The 22,982-nt window shown below is 41.2% G+C and overlaps 1 protein-coding gene across 2 annotated transcripts in view; it reads left to right on the forward strand.

Annotated features, from left to right (window-relative positions):
• Positions 1-22,982, forward strand: part of ZNF407 (zinc finger protein 407) — a 365,141-nt gene that overhangs the window by 242,740 nt on the left and 99,419 nt on the right. For both annotated transcript variants that reach the window (XM_031441739.2, XM_064480435.1), the window contains exon 8: positions 5,859-6,037. In XM_031441739.2, the coding sequence (XP_031297599.2) occupies positions 5,859-6,037 (179 nt within the window). The remainder of the gene's footprint in view (positions 1-5,858; positions 6,038-22,982) is intronic.

Consider the following 22,982-nt stretch of genomic DNA (forward strand, 5'->3'; position numbering starts at 1 on the left):
ACTTTTATGAAGTAAATTTTGCTACATTTTTAATAGCATTTGGGTTTTGAATTTTTTTCAGGAAAGCTCTTTCCAACCTAAGATTATAAAAATATTTTCTTCTAGCATATTTACAATTTATAGTTTATTGTTCTTCTGTTAATCTTAAAATCCAAATGGCATTTATTTTTGCGTGGTATAGGACCATAAGAGCCTACCTTGCTTTTCCCCGTGTGGTAGCAGTTGAGTGAACACCATTTGTTGTATAATGCATCATTTCCTCATTGATCTGAAGTGACATCTGTATCCCTTGTACACTTGGGTCTTTGTGCTCTCTGTCCTGGTGATGTATTGGGTTTAGCATCCCAGTGATATGCATCTGTTTGCTAAACATCATTGATAAAATGTTCCATTTTAGCCAGAGGAATATCAAGTTCTTTATTCTTGTAGCTTCTAACCAATTTCAAATTTAACCAGCACAACTGTTTAGTAATCTAAGACTATTGGACGCTTTCCTTATGGGTCCTTTAGTGAGAACGTAAGTGGCAGAGGACTGTGTGTTGGGGCCATGTTACGTAAATGGGGACAGAAGCCCTGAGCTGCTGTGTTGGGGCGCCATCCTCCACCTGCAGTGACTCGCTGGTTTACTTTCTTCTCCCTCAGAGATTTCCCAAGCTTTCTTAGGCTCAGTTTTTGCCCAGTGAATTTATAATTAAATACTACTGGTTTAAAAAAAAAAACGTGAAAACATCTTAAATTTAGTTTACATAAATTCCTTATTAATTTTGGATTACTGTTTTAAAGATACAGTAGAAGCCTCTTTCAACTGAACTCTTAGATAAATACATGTACTGTATAATACACCTGTTCCAGTACATAAACTTAACTACAGTGTAATTATTTTCAAGAATATGAGTTCAAAAGGTATATTCTGAACAAGCATAAAGAGAAATTGCATTTCTAAATGTATATGCATGCATACACTATATAACTGGGGAATCTATTTTTCAAACGAATTGAAATTATTTTCCATATACAGTGAGAAGATTGCTAATAATGATCCAGATAGTTGAACTGTATTGCATTCAATAGAAAGACTAGTAATAGTAATAAAAAAATGAATATAAGTACCTATGGTATTTTCTGAACATGTTTAATATCATTTACTCTAATCCTCATCACAGCCTGATGAGATACATATAGTGTGTGTGTGTGTATACATGTGTGTAATATATATATATTATTCCCATACAATAACAAAAAAAAAATACTCCATGGTCAGAAGGTATGGAGGCAGTCTGAAACTAAGAAAGAAGTATTTGCTACTTCTGTCATAGACAGAATCGATCTCCTTTATCTGTAAAAGAGTGACTAACAACCCTGTAAAAAAAAGCTGATCAAAAATATGGGAAGATAGTGCAGAGAAAAGAAAATACATAAGACAGCTCAATATTTGAAATGATACTTTATTCATGACAAAAGAAATGCAAACTAAACTTTGAAAAATTAAAAATTGAAACCCTAGTGAGCTACCATTTTTCACCCACCACATTGGCAAAAATTTGAAAGTTTAGTAACACAACACACTCCATTGGCACGAATGTGCGGAAACAGGCTCTCTCAAACATTGTTGGTGGAAGTGTAAATTGTGACAACTCCTCTGGAGGGCAATTTGGCAGCGTTTATCAAAATCACAAAAGCATATGCCCATTGATATTTGAAGCAATTCCACTTGGCATCATGAGATTCTCTTGGCATCTTGAGAAATGGAAAGTGTTTCACGAGATTATTCATTCAACCTTGTTTATACTAGCAAACGATTGGAAATAACCTAAATGCTCATCAATAGAGGATCTCTGTCCTTACTGTGAAGTACTACGTGGCTATTAACAAAGGAGAGGAGGGAGGTGAAGGAGGGGAGGGGCTGGAGGAGGGCAGAAAGAGGCGTCAGGACCCTCTGCTCTTGTGTACTCTCGTGGAGAGGTCCCCATGCCCTGTCATCAGGGGAAGAAGTCAGGTGCTGATGTGTTATGCCAACAAGTTTATGTGAAGGAAGGGGGAGATAAGAAGATGCAGTCTATTTGCAGATTGAAAAATTTGTTCTTAATTCTCCCAGAAGATTGACAGGAAATTCAGGATCCTGTGTCCCTGGCGGAGTGAGGGAGCTCTGGGCAGGGGGCAGAGGGCAGAGGGAGACTTTATTGCCCTGTCCACCGTTAGACTTTTTTGATGTTTGAAAAGTGTGGAGGTACCTTTCTTCAACAGCTTCAGTGGTGCGTTTTTTTAAATAACCAAAATAACACATCAAAAGAGGAAAAAATATTCAGTAGAATTTTTTAAGCTTCTTTTTCCTTAAGTTGAATAACACAGAGTTGACCGTGTCTGAAATGCTGCCTGAGGACTTTCTTCCTTTTCCTGCACGGCCTGTGCTTCCTTCCTCCTGCTCCAGGTCACCGTTCTAAGTCCTGCTTGTGCGCTCTCTTTGGGGGAAGAATACCATTTTGGGGCTGACAATCACTCAGAATTTCTTAGCTGAAGGAATCCAGTCTGTTTCCTGTTCACTGGATCTTGTGACTTTGCTGCGTCGTCAGCTGTCTGTTTCGTGGCAGCCTCAGGTGTAGGGGCTCCAGTTTGCCCCTCTTTTGTGGGTGTGCGGCTTTAAACAATGTTGTTATAGTATGTTATAGCTTTTAGTTTTTAGGCTTGGATTGGAATAGTTTGATTTTTATAGTTGTGAAAGTTTCCTTTTTGTCCCAGTATTTTAAAAAACTTTATGTTGCATGGCATTCGATGCAGAAGAGTAGACTATGATAGCATACAAATATGCCATTAACTACGAAATATATGAAATACGTCTTTTCTATTGCAGACAGACATCGACTATTTTTCCTTCCTGTTTGCGTGTATTTAATGTTTCTTATATGTGTGTATAAAACATAGAATTATATACAGACAGATGTATTATTTATGTAAAGTTTGTATATTATCATATATATAATATATATATTTAGATAGTGTATATATATCATAAGTGAAAAACAAATAGGTATAAAGTATATGTATGAAATGGTCCTTAACCTACAGTACCAAGTTCAACAGCACTTCCTTCTTGTCTCAGTCTATATTTTTAAGTAAAAAGAAGCCTCTCATCTTTTACCCCGCCCTTCCCGACTGGGCTTGCTTCAGTAATAGTCTCCTGTTAGATTCCACATGCTGCTGACCTACTAAGAGGTGCTGGTTTATTTTTATCCAAGATACACCCTTCTCAAAAAAAAAATATTCTGTTTTCGAAGTCATCTCTTTCTTCCTTCGCTGAAGACCAGGGCTCGTTGCTTATACTACCTGCCAGTAAAGTGCGCATCATGCCTGAAATGTGTGTGTTTCCGTCACTTTAATTTCCTCCCTTAATGGGCGATCGTCCTTGATGACTCCTAGTGCCTAGCTCTTTGCATAAGGAAGTAACACTGGAGGCACCAAAGGAACAACAGTCCTAGTAAACAGTGCTCGTTATGTACAGTAGTAGGTTTTGTTTTCACTCCCCAATGTCAGTAAACGGGTGAATTTCGGGGTGTCGGTGATGCCCTGGAAAAGAAATGGGAGATCTGCAGAATTAGGGAGCAAGTTGCAACAGTCCACGCAGCTAGTTAGGGAATTAAAAAATGGTCCTCTTCCTTTCAATTATCACAGACATGGACATTTGCCTTCAGATGTTTTCCTTGTTGCTTCTGTCAGCCTGAGGCAAGGCTGTTATTTATTCCTAGGATACTGAGACATTTCAGAGACTCTTAAAACCCCGCCCTTTCCTTCGAAGGTGCTAGTATCTTTGGTATGTAAATACCATGAGGAAGGAGGGCTGTGGTGGCCTGAGACACCTGCCCCTGAACACAGAAACCTCCATTCAGGGTCTGTCTTCAGCGCACCTCCCGGTTGGCCCCTCACAGCCTCCACCATGGGGGGTCCTGGGATGGCCTCGAAGTGCCCGGCCGGGGGCAGGCACATGGATCACCAGCTTCTTACCCATTTTTACCCCATGACAGTGCTTATTAATTAACAATAGGGAATTTACGTGAAAAGCAAGTTTGGTAGTTCAGCAGCGGCACTCACAGAGATAAGCTGTGTGTGCATGTGCTCGCCGACTGTCTTACATTCACTTAGTCTGAGTTCTGGGGGGAACTTGGCACAGAACCTGGCAGAGCCCTCGCCGAGGGCAAGCTGGAACCAGCTGAGAAATCTCTGCTCTAGTTCTGCCCCGTCTCCCCCCCCTCCTCCTCCCTCCTCTTCCTCTGCTGTTATTTAAAACTTTTTAATGTAAATATTAATATGTAAATCATTAAGGTATATTTGGAAAAAGAGGGAAGTGGGCATCGCCGTGTCGCTGCGTTGACGTTCCGTGTGTGTGTCCGTGTTCCTGGGTGGAGACGGATCCGTATAACTTCATCTTCCTGCCCGTGGAGAGCTGGCCGTGTCCACGTGGTGTCGGACCTGGCCTGGGCGTGGGTCCCGTCGTGGGACCGTCCCCGTGGGGCAGGACGCCCCTCCGCGAGGACGGAACTTGCCAGTCAGCTGCACCCGTGTGCAGAAGGCCTGGTGCCGCTGTCCTGAGCCCCACTGGCTTAGATGACACTTGCTCACTGTCCTCCTGTCCCGAGCGACCAGCAAGCGTGTCTGCTGAGTCTCAGAGTTTCTAGGATGTTTGTGCTGTGATGTGTGAGCGATGCGGTGGCTACTGTACCACCGGGGCTGACAGCGCACCCCGGGGTGCGTCCCCTGTGCAGGCGGGTATGACACACAGACGCAGCCCCGCCTGGAGGTGCTGGGGCAGCCCACAGAGCTTCTGTGTGGCGTCTTCCAGAATCTGAACAAGTGCATTGTGAAACGTATTTGCTAAATACCAGCCGTTTCCTTCCCTCATGTGGAGACAGAAGCTTTTCTTCGACCGTCATCCTGCAGGGTTTTGTTCTGCAGCAATACCTTCAGGAAAGACTGACAAACAGATGCTTGATTTCTTCTGGCGTTTAATTTCTCCCTGTAGGAAATCGGAGGCCATCCCGAGGGTGTGTTTCTTTCTAGTTAAGCACGTCCCACATGCACCTGCATGCCTTTTACTCCTGTTCCAACAACGACATGGACAGAAGCAAAGCGGCCGGTGCGGTCGGGGACCAGGGGCCTCGCGAGCAGCACCCTGGCCCCAGGTTTCTGGTCATTGCAGGCCTTGCATTTCTGCATCTGCAGGAAACAGTGGGAGAGGAATCTGTTTTCAGGGACAATTTGGTGTGATATACACGGGCCCTCAATTGTGTTTTTCAGCCCTGAAATCACTGTTGAAAACCTGCACCAGCACGGGAAATGCTCTGGCACTTAGCGCACTGCCCAGATACGGGGTTCAGGGGCTGTTTCCAGCTACTGTCCCATCTTCCAGCTGTTCTAGAGCCTTGGTCAGAAGCAGCTCACTCGACAGAACGTAAAAGCCAAAGCGTCTCTGTTTCCTTCACGCTCTGGATTCAGGGGTGGTGACGGAGCCTGCTCTGCACGGCTCCTCAGAGGCGGAAGGTGTGTTCTCGGGAGCAAAGAGACTCCTTCACTGCCCTCAAGTGGTGCCAGAGGAACTTCGTGTTGAAATCACAGAACTGGGGTCTTGTGTCTCCACTTCTGCACAGAAGCCAGTCGCTGCGGTGAAAGAACAACCCAGAAATCAGCCCCGCGTTCACGGGGGCTGCTCGGCCGCGGGACTCACGTGTCCTGCCCGTGAAGTCTGACGCGGGCGCAGCCCTCGGCCCGGGCCGGACACGCCCGAGGGCGTGGGAGCTGGTACCGTGACGTGGGGGTGCGTGTTACTGATTTGCCCTGAATTCCGCTTCCTTTTCTTTCCTACCCTGTAGGTCAAACTGTGCTGAAAACATCCGCAAACACATCCTGCACACGGGCAAGCACGAGGGGGTCAAGATGTACAACTGCCCCAGGTGCGACCACGGGACCAACGTGCCCGCGGAGTTCCGGAACCACCTGAAGGAGCAGCACCCCGACGTGGACAACCCCGACCTGGCCTACCTGCACGCGGGTGAGCGCTGAAATGGCCCCGGGAGCGCCGTGGCTTTCGTGTCACTCGGCACGGTAGAGATTGTGCTGGTGTCCACTTGCCAGCATTTGTTTAAACGTAGCAGCCGGCGTGACCGTGTCTTCGCGACGTACAAGGCTTGTAAGAAGCACACTCGCGCATACCCCACTCCCCGCGAAACCGGGTCTGTTCACGTCAAGGGCAGACACAGCACGTAGTCAGCCCAGGACGACAGAGTTAGTGACAGCAGGTGCTTGAAACGCGGTCGATCTGAAGCAGCAGTAGTTGTTTGAGCGTCATATTTTGGCTAATTGATAAGATTTTAAATTTTTTTGAAAAATGTTCATGATTTAAAGGGTAAGGCCCTATCCCCTGTACCACCATCATCTGGTGAAGCCTGAGGAGGGCGCAGGGCGACCCAGATGGGGTAACGTGGTGCCACGCAGGTCCCAGGAACCAGGAGGGACCGTCACCTGGGCTTTAGGGAGTCTTGGTGGTGGCAGAGGCCTCTCAGATCACTGTCGCCTCGTTGGGTTGGACGTCAGGTGCTCTAGAAGGACCAGAGATGCAGCAAAAGCCGCAGGGCTGGGCTCACCGATTCCTGCGGCCCAGCCTGGTGCTCAGTGCACAGGTGAGGCCCTGGTGTTGTCTCGTGGGTGGCACAGCCGGGCGACGGGAGTCTCAGGGTGGGGCCTCTCTGAGGAAGTATCACCCGCAGGAAATTTAGAGGGAGTTCTGAAGTGTAGCCCAGACAGAGCTGTATTCAAATAATGCCGGTTGATCTAGGGGCTGTTTTAAGCAGGTGCTTTGGGATCAGTTGGAGCTGCATTTAAACTCTGCTTTTCCCTTTCTTTATTGGCTGCATGACCTCGGGGAGGCTAAGTCCATGAAATAACCTCGAAGACACGTGGTGGTGTCTATTTAAAGGGTTGCTGGGGGCATTTTAAAAGAAAATGGCTGTGAAACTCTTGGCACGGTACTGCCGCGCCTCGCGTGGTGGTGATGCTGGAGATGTGACAAGAATGTCTGAGAGTCTTGGGAAATCCCACCCAAAATGCAGGGCTCCCTTTGCAGAATATGTAAACGATATTTGCTCCTGGAACGTCTACGTTAAAGGAAATAGAACTTGGGGAGTAATCTGAGCTGGAGTAAAATGTTCTGAATACATTTGACACTACCTGCATGTAAGCTTATTATCTGTTTTCTTCTGATGTGTTCTTCCACATTTCTCTGTTTGTGCTCATATGATGGACTCTCCTAAGACATTAAGGTGAATGTCTGATTTGGTCATCTCTGTTGCATCCAGGGCTTTTTTTGGAAAACAAAAACAGAAGTCAATACTCTGTGTTTTGGTGAGGTTGTTACTGAAAAGGTTTTGCACTAGACAGTTTATCAGCTTTAGTTCACAAAAAGAAAGTCAAATGGAAACATCTTACTGCCATTAGTACCTGTGGTTCTTTATTAAGACGACTGCACAACAATACAGGTGCCAGAAATACTGCCCACAAGGTGATGCTTCAAGAAATGGCCACACAAATGGTCTACATTGACGGTGGGCTGGCAGCAAGGCACCGTTTTCATGGTGGCATCTCTGCACCTGCTTCTCAAGATGCAGGATTGGCGTGTTCTGTCTCCCCTTCCTTTGCACCGTTAGACATTAAAAGTGGGTGATTTTCCCAAAATAAAGTGTCTCTAACTTTTAAATGAAGTAAACACTAAAGAAAGGGGGAGGAAGCTAATTGCAGACCGAAGAAACACACTCCTCTTGTTGTTCCGCACAGTTCGGGCTGCTTTGCTTACACCGCCGCCGCCGCCGCTGCTGATGCGAATGTTACGTTTTGAGAAATCATTTGTATAAAAATCTGTTTTAGAAAACCCATCCTAGTTTCCTTGTGTGGGTGCAATGCTCTTGTGCACAAAATCCTAGTTTTCTGTTTATATTTTTATGACAGAAAAGTTGGAAACTTTTTCTACCTAAATCGGAATAGCATTCCTCAATGAAATCCATGTGGTCCACGTGGGGTGCCACGCCCTGGGTGTGGCAACCTTGCTCCTCAGTAACATATTTGCTTTGATAAACTTAGCTCGGTGAAGAGGGAACTTTAAAAAGGCAAAGGTTTTAGACTGCCTTTTTAACCTTATAATTCTGAATCACCTGTAATACATGTAAGAACGTGTGACACACGCCTTCCTCGATGTGAAATAAGCTGTTGAATCAGGTTGTGGCTGCCCCTCCGCCTGTGAGGTCTGGTGGAGGAACCAGGTGCCATGGGTGATGTGTCCCTGGAGGGCCGTGCTGTGGACAGTCACGTGGTGGCGTGGACTCTCTGGAGTGGTCAACAGCCAGTCCTGCAGAATACTGGTGGCTGCTTTGTCTGTGGTCAGCACGGTTAGTGTGCTGGAAACCCTGTCATCCAGGACTCAGGGAGCATACGATGCAGTTCTTTTAAACCACCCAAAACAAAAGTCACTCAGGACCTGACAAGGCCGTAGCACGTGTGTCGCACACCAAATGGTCTTGTGAGAAGGGACATTAAACAACAGCGACAGGAAAGGTTGTCAGTCATGTCATCTGGGGCATTTTCAATTTTAGTTGAGGTGATATTTGGCAGTGTATATGTTAAAATAAGGTATTTAATTTTTTTGGAAAACTGTTCTGTAGAAGAAGGTGCTGCTAAGATTGTGCGCCTACATCAAGGTGACCCTGCAGTCTCTGAAGTCCCTCCTCACTGTCGCATTCCATGTTTCTGTGGGCATGGCCTGGTGGGGAGGTTAACGTCAGTTCTCATCCCCTTGTTGAATGACTTTGCAAACTTGTAACCCTGCGGGTTCAGGATTCCCCTCTGTAGGCTGGGGGCAGCGATGCGTCAGCCCCGTTCCCGTGGGATCTAGAAGAGCAGTGCAGTGTGTAAACTGAGGTGGTGACACTTAGCACCCATGGTTGCCCAGGTTTCTTCTCTGTTTGCTCCTGTGGATAATTCTTTTTTTTTTTTACTCAATTCTTGGGAACTGGAAAAATGGTCTCGATACCATTTTTCATTTTGTCCTCCAGAGAATTAAAGGCTGTATGTGAGCTCCAGGTCTGGTTGTATCTTTTTTTTGAAAAACAAGATACAAGTGGTTATTTATATTTTTTTTAGATAAAAGTGGATAATTTAGAAATGTAGTATTTGATTTCCAGGCATTTGGGGATTTTCTCATTATCTTTTTGTTAAGTATTGAAATAGTAATTAATATAAATTGATTTCTAGCTTACAGCTTTTGTGCTTACAGACCATAGTCTGAATTGTTTCAGTTCTTTGAAATTTGTCGACACTTTTTATGTCCAGCGTGTGGTGAGCTTTGGGAGATGTTTGAGACGTACTAGAAATGACGGGGCTGTTCAGTGCTATATTCCGTGTTCCCTGTGTGTCATTTACCGCATTCATTTCCTGTTCACATTGTCCATATTCTTACTGATTCTTTTTTAACGCTGGCTCTATCAGCTGTGTCGGGGAGGTGTATTAAAGTTGCCCCCTATGATTGTGAATTGTCTTAGTTTTCTTTTTAATCCTGTTAATTTAATTTTCTTTTTAATTCTGTTAATTTTGGCTTTACATATTTTAAAGAGAGATCACTGGGTACTTGGATCACGTTATACACATACACACATATGATAATGAAAAACGTATATGTATATATAGTCCCTTATAATTCTGAAATTCTCCTTTTCATCTGTAGTAAGACTTGTTGCTGGTGTGCTTCAGGCCGTGCAGCTATACCAGCTTCCTTATAAATAGCGTGTGGCTGCTTTCTGTTTATCTGCTGCTACTTTAATTTTTTACTTGAAATAGCCTTTCACTTTATTATTTATACTTAATATAAGTATTGATATACTCATCATAGTCAGAAACTGAAATTACACAACTGTCCATCAAGTAGAAAGTAGTCTGCGTGCTTGTGTAATGGAACACCCTGTGGCCGTGAGAACGCAGGCGCTGTGGCTAGCGCGGTGGTGTGACTGAGTCTCACAGTCACATCACTGCATGAACCAAGCCAGACAAAAAGAAGTATATTCTGTATGATCGTATTTTTTATTAAATATAAAAACAGCCCAAACTAATCTGCGGTGCTAGAAACTGGGGTCTGTGTTCCCCGGGGCAGCAGTTGCGGGGCTGAGGGACGGCGGTGCTGGTTCCAAGTCTCATCCTGGTGTTGGGTCACGGCTGTGCTCGGTTGGGGGAAATTCCTCAGGCTCTTCTGTGAGTTGTTCACTTTTCTATATGTACTTTCTTTTGGAGCAGGATTTCCTTACCCCCTCAGTTTCTAAAGAGGCTCGTTTAGGTCCACTCTGGATCCAGTGTGATGAGACTTTACAGTTACACTAATCCCCACAAAGCTGACATCGAATTACAAGTGGCCAGAATTTTTTCTGTCACTGGACATTATGACTGTTTTCTGTTTAATGAAATCCACTTCATCTCAAAAATGCTTTCTTTGAGCTTTATAGTCTGAGCAGGTGTACGTCTCCCATCTCTCTTACCTGTGGATGAGCTTGGTGTTCAGTCACTACACCTTGAGAACGAATTAAACACACTTGATGTTTGCAGTACAAGTGGCCTTCAGTTGGACTTGGGTGGCGATATCTCAGAAAACTTTAAAAACCACAGGGACCAAGGGAGGGTGGAGAGAGAGACGGCGGAGGACAGGGCCGAGGGGCATGTGCCGAGGCTCTGCCGATGGGGCCTTTGAAGGAGGAGATGCTTGTTGTCTCAAATTCCAAGTGCCGGCCTCCACGGGAGGCCTCTGCAGCGCCGAGAGGGCTTGCCGCGGAAGTCAGGCTCACCGCGTGCGGGCAAATGCGTCCTGGAGGGCCCTGGGCTGGCGTGGCCGCCTTCCCATCACGCGGGCTCTGCGCGCAGACCACGGGGCTGACTTAGTTGTCTCCTATTCTCCTCTGAGAAACCGGGCTTTAAACGTAGTAAATGTTGATGCGCTTTCTAAAGGCAGTAATCACATGGCGTTATCTTTTTAGAGGAAATTTAGCATTAAGTGATGGCATGATGTTTTCCCTAATTACCTTTATTTTTCTACTGTCATGTTGTTTTTTATCATATTTATATTGATTTGATTTCATCAGTTTTGTATATGAACACTTAATCATTTGTAATATACATTAGCTTCTTGCCTGGGCAGTGTGAGAGCACGTGACTCTGTCTCCTCTCTTCACAAGTGGGAATTTTTATATTCTTCTCTGAGATAGTCGGTTTTTAAATTCTTTTTAGCATGTATTATCTAACTGCATTCCATAGCATTTTTCTCTTACCCAGTTATAAGAATAAGAGTGAAAGTTTGACTCTTATCAAAATTCCAAATCCTTTTTCTTTCTAACAGTAACCAGCTCAGTACCATTTAAACTGTACTTCACTGGTACCTTTATTCTGTCCAAGTGCGTCCCCTTGTCCTTCGGCAGAGTACAGTTCACGCCTCTGAGCCCAGTTACTCGGTCTATCGCGGTTAAGATCAAACAGACAGAGCTTTTCGTATCTTAACCATTCCTTCTCATTTAGCCGTATATTCAAATTTCCTAACATAAAAGATTTTCTTCACCATTAATTAAGAACACTAGCGTCCCGATACATGGAGCCTTGTGGAACGCAGTCTTTTCCCAGATTCTTTGGCCCTCTATTTTTAACCCCGGTGCTTTCGTCCCCTTTTGTTAGTTGGGTGCCCCGACACATGTCATGACTTTTTATACAATAATTCATTTTATGAAAAGGTCCAAAAATCTCAGAAAATCCTGACAGGTTCTCATTGGTTCTCCCTTACATAAACCAATTATTACTTCAACCTAAAAAGGAACGAAATTTTTTCTGACATGATTGCCTTTGGTAAATCCATGCTGACTCACTCCTATTAAATTGTACTTCTCCAAATGTATCATTAAGCTCATCCATAAGTATCATCTCAAATTTATTTCCTAATATAGATGTTAGACTTACAGCTCTATAATTTTCAGCCTCTCCCCTCTTTCTTCTTAACCTTCAGACTGGATCCCTTGTTTTCCAGTCTCCTGGTACTTCACCACTTCACAAAAGACTTCCTAAAATAATTAACAGTTCAGCAATTTGATTCTTTAACCTCAGACATCATCCAGGGGTTAATTTACTATTTTTTCTTAACAGATGCTTAATGTCTTTGTTTCTTTCAAACTCCTGTCTCCACACCCAGGTGCCTTCTGTAAGGCGGCGTCCTCAGTGTCCCTCGGGGTGGGCGGATTCGGTATTTTGTGAGCTGGCCTTTCCCTCTGCTCTCTCCCTCACTCCTGTTGGAGTCCCTAGGTTTAGAACTGTCTTACGTGCTTTGCAGTCATTGGGTGAATCGTGTCAAAGCTGTATTTTCCCATCAGTGTGCTTTTTTTTTTTTCTGTAATATAATTGCCCTCCAGGATCATTTCATTTGTGTGTTTATCAGTAAATGTACTGTTAACTGATAAGTTAAGCTAATTCTGCATTCTTCACCATTTCTCTTTTATTGAATAATATACTGAAATAGGTTTTTTCAGAACTCTCTAACTATACATTCTTAAGTATTTTAAAATTAATCTGCTTAAGAATAAATATGTTCTGTCTAACATTTCTTCAGTATGTCTAAAAACTTCCTTTATTTGCTCAACACTGTGGAGCAGGGTTAAGGAAAGCTGCCACTGTGTGTCCATCTGGTCCACTTTCTGCCGCTGACAGTCCTCCGAACTGCAATGGACATGGCTCCCTGTCTTAGATGGTTAGTGTGCAGGACAGAAGCATGTTGCCGTTTTCACCCAGCCACGTTGTGCCTTTTCAATTACAGAGAAAGAAAGAGGAAGAGTAGTACGAGTGTCTGGGCCAGACTTTTCTTTAGGCCATTACATCTTCAAAGCAAAATTCTTGGTAGGTGTTATTCCCAATTTAATGATGTTTAAAAATGGATCTTCAGGAGGTTAACTTGCTGACCGAAGTTCATGCCTGTTTGTCTTCAGGAGTGTTCCAGTTATATAATCCTGCATGTACAGGAGCTTAAAAAAAACCCGGCATCTATGGGTTAGTGTAATTCTTATCACAGAAACCTTCATATTTTGGAGTTTTAAGGCATCAGATAATGTGAAAACATGCACTAGGAGGTAGCATGTTACAATATAATTTAAAAAAAACACACTAGGGCACGTGTTTTCACAGCTGTGCATCTGCCCGGTAGAGAGCTTGGCGGATGGCTAGATGGATGGATGGATGGAGTCAAATGGCCTAGATTTTCGTGTCCTGCCTCTTGTCACTGAGATGTGTGACTTCAAGCAAGTCACTCAGCCTTCTGTGTCTGTATTCTCAGCTGCAAAATGAATAATACTGTTTAGCCTTTTTTTGAATAGGAGATTCAAATTAAATAGTACATATGAAAGAGCTCTGAAAATTATTATTGATACCTGGCTTTTTATTGATATTTTAATAGTAAGAAAGTAGAAGGAAAGGACTGGAATGGTTTTTTGCATTTATTTCAAGGTATTAAGGGTAATGAATCTCATAACTACACATGTGTATATGTGTTATGTCTGTAATACATATATTAACAGTCTGAGCATATATCCAGAGGTAAGGCTAGAAGAGGTCTGTGTAAAACTTTTTCTCAGCACAGAAATTTGTTATTTTAATTATTTCTCTTCTTTGTATGTTACTTACTGTACTTTATTTTTAAAACTATTTTTTAAAAAAGAATATGATCCTGAAATAGTGTTTCTAGTGTATGTTTTAATACTCTGTCAAGTCCTCAATGACATTTACAACATTTAAAATAAAGTCAGAGTACACAGTTAGCTTTTATTAGTAATACCTGATAAAATTCACTGAAAATATCTGAAATTCACTTCAGTCCATTCAGTTAGTCATTTTTGATGGGTCTTGAGCCTTTAGAGTACTCAGCCTCATCCTCCAGCCACATGATCTTAAAGAGAAGTTTTAAAGTGATGCTTAATTTTTTTTTCAGGAAAAAAACTCTATCCTCTTCTTTCTTGGGAGGCCTTACTCAGTGTGATTAGCCTGTATGATTGGAGCCACGTTGAAACTTTCTCCCAGGCTCCTTTCCTCGCTGCCACGAGGTTCTCCGGGCACATGGAAGTATGATTGCCTCATCTGCTGGCAGAACTGTGATCTTATCTGAACTGACACTGGCAGCATTCATGAACTGAATTCTGAAAGTTAAAATAGTTTAAAAAAAAAAAGGAAACAAAATTGTGATCTTATCCCCCACCTGACAACTTCATTTATCAAAATTTTAAGGGGAAAAAAGTTGATTGTGGGAAGTTATACTGGGGGCAGTATGATTTTATCATGTAATTGATGTGGCTTTTATTTTTATACAGACCTTTTATCAACTGTTTAATTCAATATAATTTATATATTTAAAAAACTTACACACTCTCACAGCATATCTTTACCCCAACTAAAATGCGATTTTATATGAAGGTGACAGGGTACGTGTTGACATGTCCTACTGCTGACACTGCATAGCAGGTTACTGTCGCCAGTGAAGCCACTTAGTGAAGAATAGCATTGCAAGTTTTTCAAATTATGAGGAAAAATTACGTATACTGTTTAATTAGCTTTGAAATTTAGTTCTGAAGATGTAAAAATGCACATTATTATTAATTTACAATTCATTTATTTCTATTTTTAGTGAGGAAAATGACCATTTATCAAGTTTCCCTTGTTTTAAGTTTTTATTTTGAAATAATTTTAAACTTTTAGAAAAGTCGCAGAAAACTGTACAGAGAATTTCCATACATCCTTTACCCAGCTTCCCCAAACGTTCGCATTATGGTAACCACAGTGCAATCACCGAAACCCAAGACATGAGCACTGGGACGGTGCTATTTTCTAAGCTACATTCTTTTTTTTTTTTTTTTTTAACATTTTTTATTGATTTATAATCATTTTACAATGTTGTGTCAAATTAAGCTACATTCTTTATTCAGATTTCATCAGGTTTTTCATTCTGCCATTTTTCTTTTCCAGAATTCAGCTCAGGAACCAACATGCCCTTCTGTTGTTGTATCTCCTTAGTGTTCCCCAGTCCGTGACAGTTTTTCCGTCTTTCATCGTCTTCCACGACCTTGACGCTTGTAAAGAATACGGGTCAGTTATTTTGTAGGCTGTCCCTTATTTTGCATTAGCCTGATGTTTACTCATGATTGAGGTGAGGTTTTTTAAGAACTCGCCAGAATAGATGTGCTGCATTCCAGGGGTACGTCGTGGCAGATGATGGAACCTGGACTGGTTGAGGAAGGTGGTGTCTCCATACTTCCCCACTACAAATTTACTGCTTTCCCTTTTTAATTAATTACACATCTCAGGGGAGATATTTTCAGATTATGCAAATAGCCTGTTTCTCCTCAAGCATTTGCCCACTAATTTTGACATTCATTAGTGGATCTTGACTGCAGCAAGATCTGTGGCGTTCTAATGGTCATTTTCTCTTTTCCTCATTCCTTCTGCATTTAATTGGAATTCTTCTTTAAGGAATATCTGTCCCTTCTCTCCCAATTATTTTTTATTCTATTAATTTTTATCAGTATGGACTTACTTTACTCTGTGGCTTGTAATCATCGTTACTTATCTTCTTGCTCAAACTGCTTCAACTTTGGCCATTACAGGCTCTTTCAGGCGGACCCCCTATGCCCTTTGACGTGCCTCCATCCATTTATGAGCATCTCTTTATTTTCTGGCACTAAAATGTGTTCCAGGGTCACCTGTGGTTTCTCTGCCCTGGTCCTAAGATCAGTCTGTCTTTCAGGAGCCTTGGTTCCTTTTGCTGCAGAAAGGTATTTAGAAACCAAGATACGTACGCTGTGTGTACTTACTGCTTCCGTGCACCCGTTGCTTGTCAGCCTTCTCAGCAGACAGATGCTGCACACTAACCCCTGCGTTCTCGTAAACATACGTTGTTTCATCTATCCCGAACATAAATTATCGTAGACTTACATATAAAGACTAAAACTATAAGACCCTTAGAAGAAAACATATAAACAAATCTTTTGTGACCTTCAGTTATGCAGTGGTTTCTTGGATATGACACCAAAAGCACAGGATATATAAGAAAACAATAGCTGAATTAGGCTTCATTAAAATTAAAATTTTTTGCACCTCCTTTATATTTTCTTTGGTGAAGTATCTTTTGAAGTATTTTGCCCCTGTTTTCCTTGGGTTATTGAGTTTTGAGAGTTTTTAATACATTTTTTGATGTAAGACTTTTGTCAGATATGTATCAAATACTTTCTCTGAACTGGTGACTTCTTTTTTTTTCTCTTTAACAGTGTCTTTCACAGAGAAAAAGTTTATAGTATTCATGAAGTCTAGTTTATTAATGTTTTTCCTTTATGGTTTATACTTTTGTTATGGTCTCTAAACACTATTTGCCTAACTCACGTTACCAAGATTAACTCCTGTATTTTCTTCTAGAAGCTTTATGCTTTCACATTTTATATTTATCTCTCTGATCGAGTCCAATTTTGTGTAACATGAGGTATATAAGTCAAGGTTCTTTTTTTTGTTTGTTTGCATATAGATGTCTTATTTTTTGAGCAATATTTGTTGAAATATCTTTTTTCTATGGAATTGCCTTTGAGCTTCTGCTGAACATCAGTTGGTAATGTTTTTTTGAGTCCATTTCTTTCCTCTCTATTACCATAGCAATTTCTAAAATTAAGCATACGTGGGTTTTAAATTCTATCCTTAAGTTCCCGGTAATTGGATGCCTGCGTTTCCCTTCAGTTTTAGGTGTCCCGTCTCTTCACTGCTCTGTGGTCTAATGTGAACTCGCTGAGAGCCTGTCTGAGTCGTCACTGTTTAGTCCCCCTGAATGACTTCCCGAGGAGAGCTTGCTGTACCTACAATTGTTATAACCAGTCATTCAGAAATCTTATGAACAAATAAAATGAGATATTCATTATTTACATTCAAAATAAAGTGACCAGAAATTCTTATTTCTTGATCCTTTATATAAATAAGAAAAGACTTTCACTTTTTGCTTATAATAATTCTCCTCTGATTAGCTTTGCCATTATTTTAAATAATACTCACCAATGTTGTATTTTGTATTCATATTTTTCTTACTAGCTAAGAAATCCACTTAAATATTGCTCTATCATCTCACACCCATTGGGATGGCTGCTATCTAAAACAAAAAAACAAAAAACAAAAGAAAGAAAAGAAAAGAGCAAGTATTGGCAAGAGTGTAGAGAACCTGAAATCCTTAGGCAGTGCTGGTGGGACTGCAAAGTGGTAGGCTGCCATAGAAACAGTAGAGTGGCTCCTCAAAAAATTTAAAATAGAACTACCATATGATCCAGCATTTCCACTTCTGAGTGTATATATATCCAAAAGGAATAAAAGCAGATCTCAAGGTATCTGTTTACCCACATTCACAGCAGCATTATTCACAACAGCCAAAAGGAAGAAGTAACCCAAATGTCCATAAATGAGTTAATGGATTAAAAAAATGTCGTCCCTCTGTACAGTGGAATGTTATTCAGCCTTAAAAGGGAAGGAAATTCTGACACCTGCTACAACATGGATGAGTCTTGAGGACATTATGCTAAGTGAAATAGGCCAGTCACAAAAATAAATACTGTAGGATTCCACTTAAATGAGGTACCTGGAGAAGTCAAAGTCAGAGAAGCACGAAGAAGAGTGGTTGCCGGGGGCTGGGGCGGGAGGAGGGAGATGTTGTTCCATAGGTATAGAGTTTCACTTTTGTGATATGAAAAAATTCTGGAGATTGATTGTAGAACAGTGTGAACGTACTTAACACCACTGCACCGTGCACTGAAAAGTGGTTAACGTGGTAAATTGCACATTGTGTGCATTTTACTATAGTTAAAGTTTTTTTAAATTACAAATACAAAAAATCCCAATTAGCCTCGTCTTACGTCTTTTCTGCACATATCCGTATTAGAAAATATTAAATAGGTAACTCTGCTGGTGGGAGGTCATTAGGGAGGGGAGTTGATTGGGATGGAGAAAATGAAAATGGGGACGTTAATACAGAAATTATACTAATTGGCTTGAGACTCTAAAATTAAATAGACCAGAGAGATGTTATATGACTCATGCTAATCAGCATTTGAAATGTATTAATCTTTTGAATAAATTTGCAAAGTTTATTTTATTCAGGAAAAACATGAAGGAGCAAAATATTTTAGCTTATGGACATGCTCACACTTTGTTTTCCCGTTTTTCCCTGTCTCTAAGTAAGGTTAAAAACACTTATATATTCTTTTAATAGACGAAAATCCATCATGATAAAGTAGTCACTTAAATCACCTAGCAGCTTTTACTGTGGCAGAATATAGCGTAGGCCCCACTAGATAAAATAGTATTTTGATGGCTGGGCTAGAGTCGTCTTAAAAAGCTTTGCTCAGACAGGTTCACTCGTCACAGCTGTTAGTGCCATTTGCTGAGGAGCGTGTCAGTGTGATTGGCAGGAAGTCATTCTTTCATCTTGTGAAAAATCGTAATTTTAATGTATGCTTAAAATAAGAAACCTGGCATAAGTGATTTCCTGTTTATAAAGGAAAAGGCAAGACTCTTTTGCAGTGAGTACAGATTAAGTATTAATATGGCATTGAATATAAATTTTATTTTTTTAATTGAGAGAGAACTCTTTTTTGAGGGAACTACCTTTTAGAATTTCCTCCACCTTTGTTGTCTGACTCACGAGGTTAGAATGAATTATAATACCAGGTTCTTTCCAAATGTTGGCCAAGGACAGATCTGGATTCTGTTGGCTTAAATAAAGTCTGTCTCAAAGTCATGAAATAGATCCTTTTGCATCCTGGACTAAGGTTTATGTCAGTTAATTTCTTTTTGTGATAAATATCTTGGAGTGATTAAATCAGTTAATATTTGTCAAGTGCTTAAAGTAGTGCCTGACATATGTTAAGTGCTCTATAAGTATTTAATTAATAAAATATTGAATAGAAATCACTCTCTGTCTTCTAGGTCCTTTTTAATTGTGCCAGTAGGTGTTGCTCTTGAGTGACAAGGGTAGATACTCTGAGTTATATTTTATGTGAATGTAGTGACCTGCACTGTCAGCATCACTTGCATATTCATGTTTATATACCCTGTTCTCTTGATTAGAAACAGAGACTGTTTCTTATAAATAGATGGTGTGCTTTAAGGACTTCCATTGGGATAAAAGGACAGGAGACATTTAAATGCCCAGATAGTTCTCTTGAAATTTTAGAATACTGTTTGGTGGCATTACAGTTGGTTTCAAAAAAAGTTTATTTTTTAAAAAAGATACCAATTTCATGATACTTCCTGCTTATCAGCCCATTAAGTATCATATTTTAACATTCTTTATCTTAGTAACTAAATATTTATTGAATCTATTGACATTTTTATAGAGCATCCAGTCAGCACTGAACTATGGTACTTCTTTGGTATTTTACAAATAACCCATTGATATGATTAGGCTTTGTTAGATTAATCTTGATATTCAGACAGAGAACTTCATATTTAAATGAAGGCTGTCCTCTCTGTCCACTCTGGAGTGAGTGCCAGACGCAGTCCGTCAAGCCCGCATTTAATTGTAAGCACTCTTGCCATTAAAGCAAATGTTAGAAGTAGGTTTTGCTACAGGGACGGAAAAGTGGCTGTAAGTTTTGCAACTCAAGAGTCAATGAAGATGATTAATCTGAGCAAGAAGGCAAACTGAAGAGTGCTTGATTTTGAAAGAACTGAGGAGTTAGAGAGGCGAGGAGAGGGGACAGGCTGGACGCTGAGAGGCAGAAGTGGCCCTTCAGGTCAGGAGAGTGATTATACCGGGATCGAGTTGTAAAGTTGGATTGCGTGGAACATGGAGTAAAATGCGGAGGATCAAGAGAAGGAAGACAGGGAGGGCACTTCCGAAGTGGCTGCATGAGGCCGGAGGGTGTTTTCTATTTGTTTTCCGTCAGTGTTATTCTAATGTATCCTCTTTGTCCATATTTCTGGCCTTTTCCCCCTGTACATAATGAAACAAGTTTTTTGTGATTATGGTTTTAGATCTCATGAATCTTTTACCAAAGAAGTCATTTTGGTTTTTAGATGTAATTCTGTAATAGCACTTAATATATTTTCTTTTTTCACCTCAATTTCTCTATCTGTGTCTAAGAAATTGTGTTCAAAAGACATTTTCAAGGTGTTTTAAGTTCCATTTGAACATATCAAATTTTTAAATGTCTTTTTTACCTTGAAAAAGACATCTGGTATCCAGGGCTATGTATTTTATTATTTATGGCAGGATCAATTTGGGTGTGTTCATCTTCTAGGCATTAAGATGTCAAGATATGCACCTATTACATTAGTATGTGTAATCATTTTCACTCAACATATAAGAAACAACAGTTTATCATCATGATACAGATAGAATTGAATGCACTTGGCCTAAAGGGTTTGAGTTAGAGCTGAAGGTATAGCCTGTACGTTTATGCAGGCATTTTGTCTGCGTCTTCGTATTTGGTCACACTCCACTTCCGTCTGCTTCTGGGATCATCAGTGCCCTTCTGAGTGAGCCCGGAGCTTCCACACAGTGAGGGACAAGACGGTCCTCTCTGCCCGACCCACTGTTCTACCTCCTGAGCAAACCGAAGTTCCTGCAAGGTTTCCTCGGGGGCGGGGCTCTTTCTTTATACTAGGGCCCCTTTCTCTGATGTGAATTCTTATGTAAAACCCCAAATCATAGAATTCTAGAAGATTGTGATATGATGATCCCAGTTATAGGACGGTGCTCTGTAGAGTCAGATTAGCAAGGCGCCAACCAATTGCAGAAATACAGCCCTCTGACCTTTCTTTAGTAGTTCCAGATGTTAATGAAAAGCATTTTTGCTGTATCTGGTGATGACTTCTGAATCATATCATCGAAAAGTTAGATCAGTAATTTTTAAACATTTTAAATGGGGAAGGTCTTGTAAGCTTCCTTGAGTTCGTGGCATTTATATTCTGCCTCTTAATGTGTGGCAAAACACATTCTTAAAGTTCTGAAGTGAGTAGGAATTTTCCTTGAGGATTTGTAAGTGCTCTTACGTTGAGACCTGCTGACCTGTCACCAAACAAGCGCTGGGCCTTCCTCCCCAGGAAGTGCCCCCACCGCCCTGTGCCGGGCGCCAGAGACGCAGGCGTGAGCGCGAGCTGGGCCCTTGCCTTAGTCGAAGTTAGTTATTTAGTGGAGAATAGACATTAATTAAATAACGACACAGATAAATACCTAGTTACTGTCTCTCTAGGAAAAGTCCAAGATGCTTCGGGAAAGGATCCACGCAGGGCACCAGGGAGGACCCCTCTCCTCCGAGCTCAGGCTTGAAAGGGCGAGATCGGCAGCAGGACCTTGGAGGCCCCGGGACAGAGGGAAGTGGTGGCTCCGCGGCGCTGCTGGAAGCCAGTGTGCTGCCGTATTATTTTCCAGGTTTATTTAGGCCTCTTCGGCCCCTTTCACGATTTTTTTTTTTTTCTGTTCGCTAGAGCATAGGAAAGTTTAGAAAGTAGCATTGAATTAATTCCATTTTATTCTAAATAATTAGCATATTGTATGTAATAATAACAATTTCGCATGAGCACTCACTATTTACCAAATTATTAGGCTGTTTTTAAGAGTATCATCTCATTTGATTTTCAGAACCACCCGATTCTACTCTTATCCCCAACTTAATGGTGAGGGAAAAATGAGGTGAAAACGCTGACCCAAACTTACGAGGCTAGTAACGCGGTGCGGAGCCGGCCACTGGCTTCAGTGTAACCGCTCTCCTGCTGCTGTTTTATGCTAGATAATTGACTGTGTTATATGTGATATTTGGATTAAATGTCACCGTCCCAGAAGTGTTGTATCAGGCAGGGTTCGATCACAGAAGCAGGACCGTTTTTAGTGCTACAGGATAAGAGATTTATTATAGAGATTAGACCTTTCCTAATTGTGAGAGTTAAAACCTTAAAAGTGGTCCTAATGGGATGAATTCAGTTGTATATATGAAAATCCACTTTAAACCCAGAAGTTTTAAATGTGTCTGCTGTATTTTATAGACATCACATGTTGGATTTTCTTGGCAAAATACTGCTTTTTGATGTACCAGGGAGATGGTCAGTTAGATTGAAAACCAAGTCAAGTTGTGAAAATTTAAGAATGCAACTAGGTTTAAGTTAGTTCTTAAAATTTCACAGGTATTTACCTTCTCTTAAATACAGACTGTGGGAAAAGGGGGTGTGTTTATTAAGGTTACACTCGCCAGGTCTGGAAGCACTTGCTCCGTGGTGCCCGCCGCTCGTATGTTACGCTCTTATCTGCGTAAGACTCGTATTCAGAGCTTTTACAATGTGCTTCATGAATAGGTTGTCCTTTTAATTCATTTCCTATCTTTTATCCACTCTGGTAATTTTTCCATTTGCTTACGAATGGGCCACGTACAATTCAGAAATCTTTCCTTTCTCCTTTGGCTGTTTTTTGGTTGGTTTGGTTGGTTTTTTACGACCTTTGACCTTAGAATGCATTTATTTCTTATGTCCATGCAGTGATGATAATGCTTCTGACAGTCCTTCCACAGGCATGGTGAAACCATCCCCAAGTGTAATGCTTTCAGCACAGATAGGTTACCTCTGTTAAAGGTGTGTATTTGGACCACAGTACTACTTGGCTAATTTTCATCATATGCTTATTAAAAGTATAAAGTTTAGATTTTCTATATCTGCTACCTTTGGGTTGATTTCCGGGCAGTATCTATTAGAGTGATTTTTTCCACCTATTTCTTGACTCTGCGATATTAACCTTTTTTTAACTAAGATGCTCTGTCTCTTTGACACATAGTATGCCCTCCTGTTTTGTCTTCATTTTTTTAAACCTTCAATCATTTTTTAAAAATTTTGTCCATTTACTCATGTACCACTTCATTGGTACCTTTCAAATGCTAAAT

The sequence above is a fragment of the Camelus dromedarius genome, chromosome 28, assembly GCF_036321535.1.
Source record: "Camelus dromedarius isolate mCamDro1 chromosome 28, mCamDro1.pat, whole genome shotgun sequence".
NCBI classification, from domain to species: Eukaryota; Metazoa; Chordata; class Mammalia; order Artiodactyla; family Camelidae; genus Camelus; species Camelus dromedarius.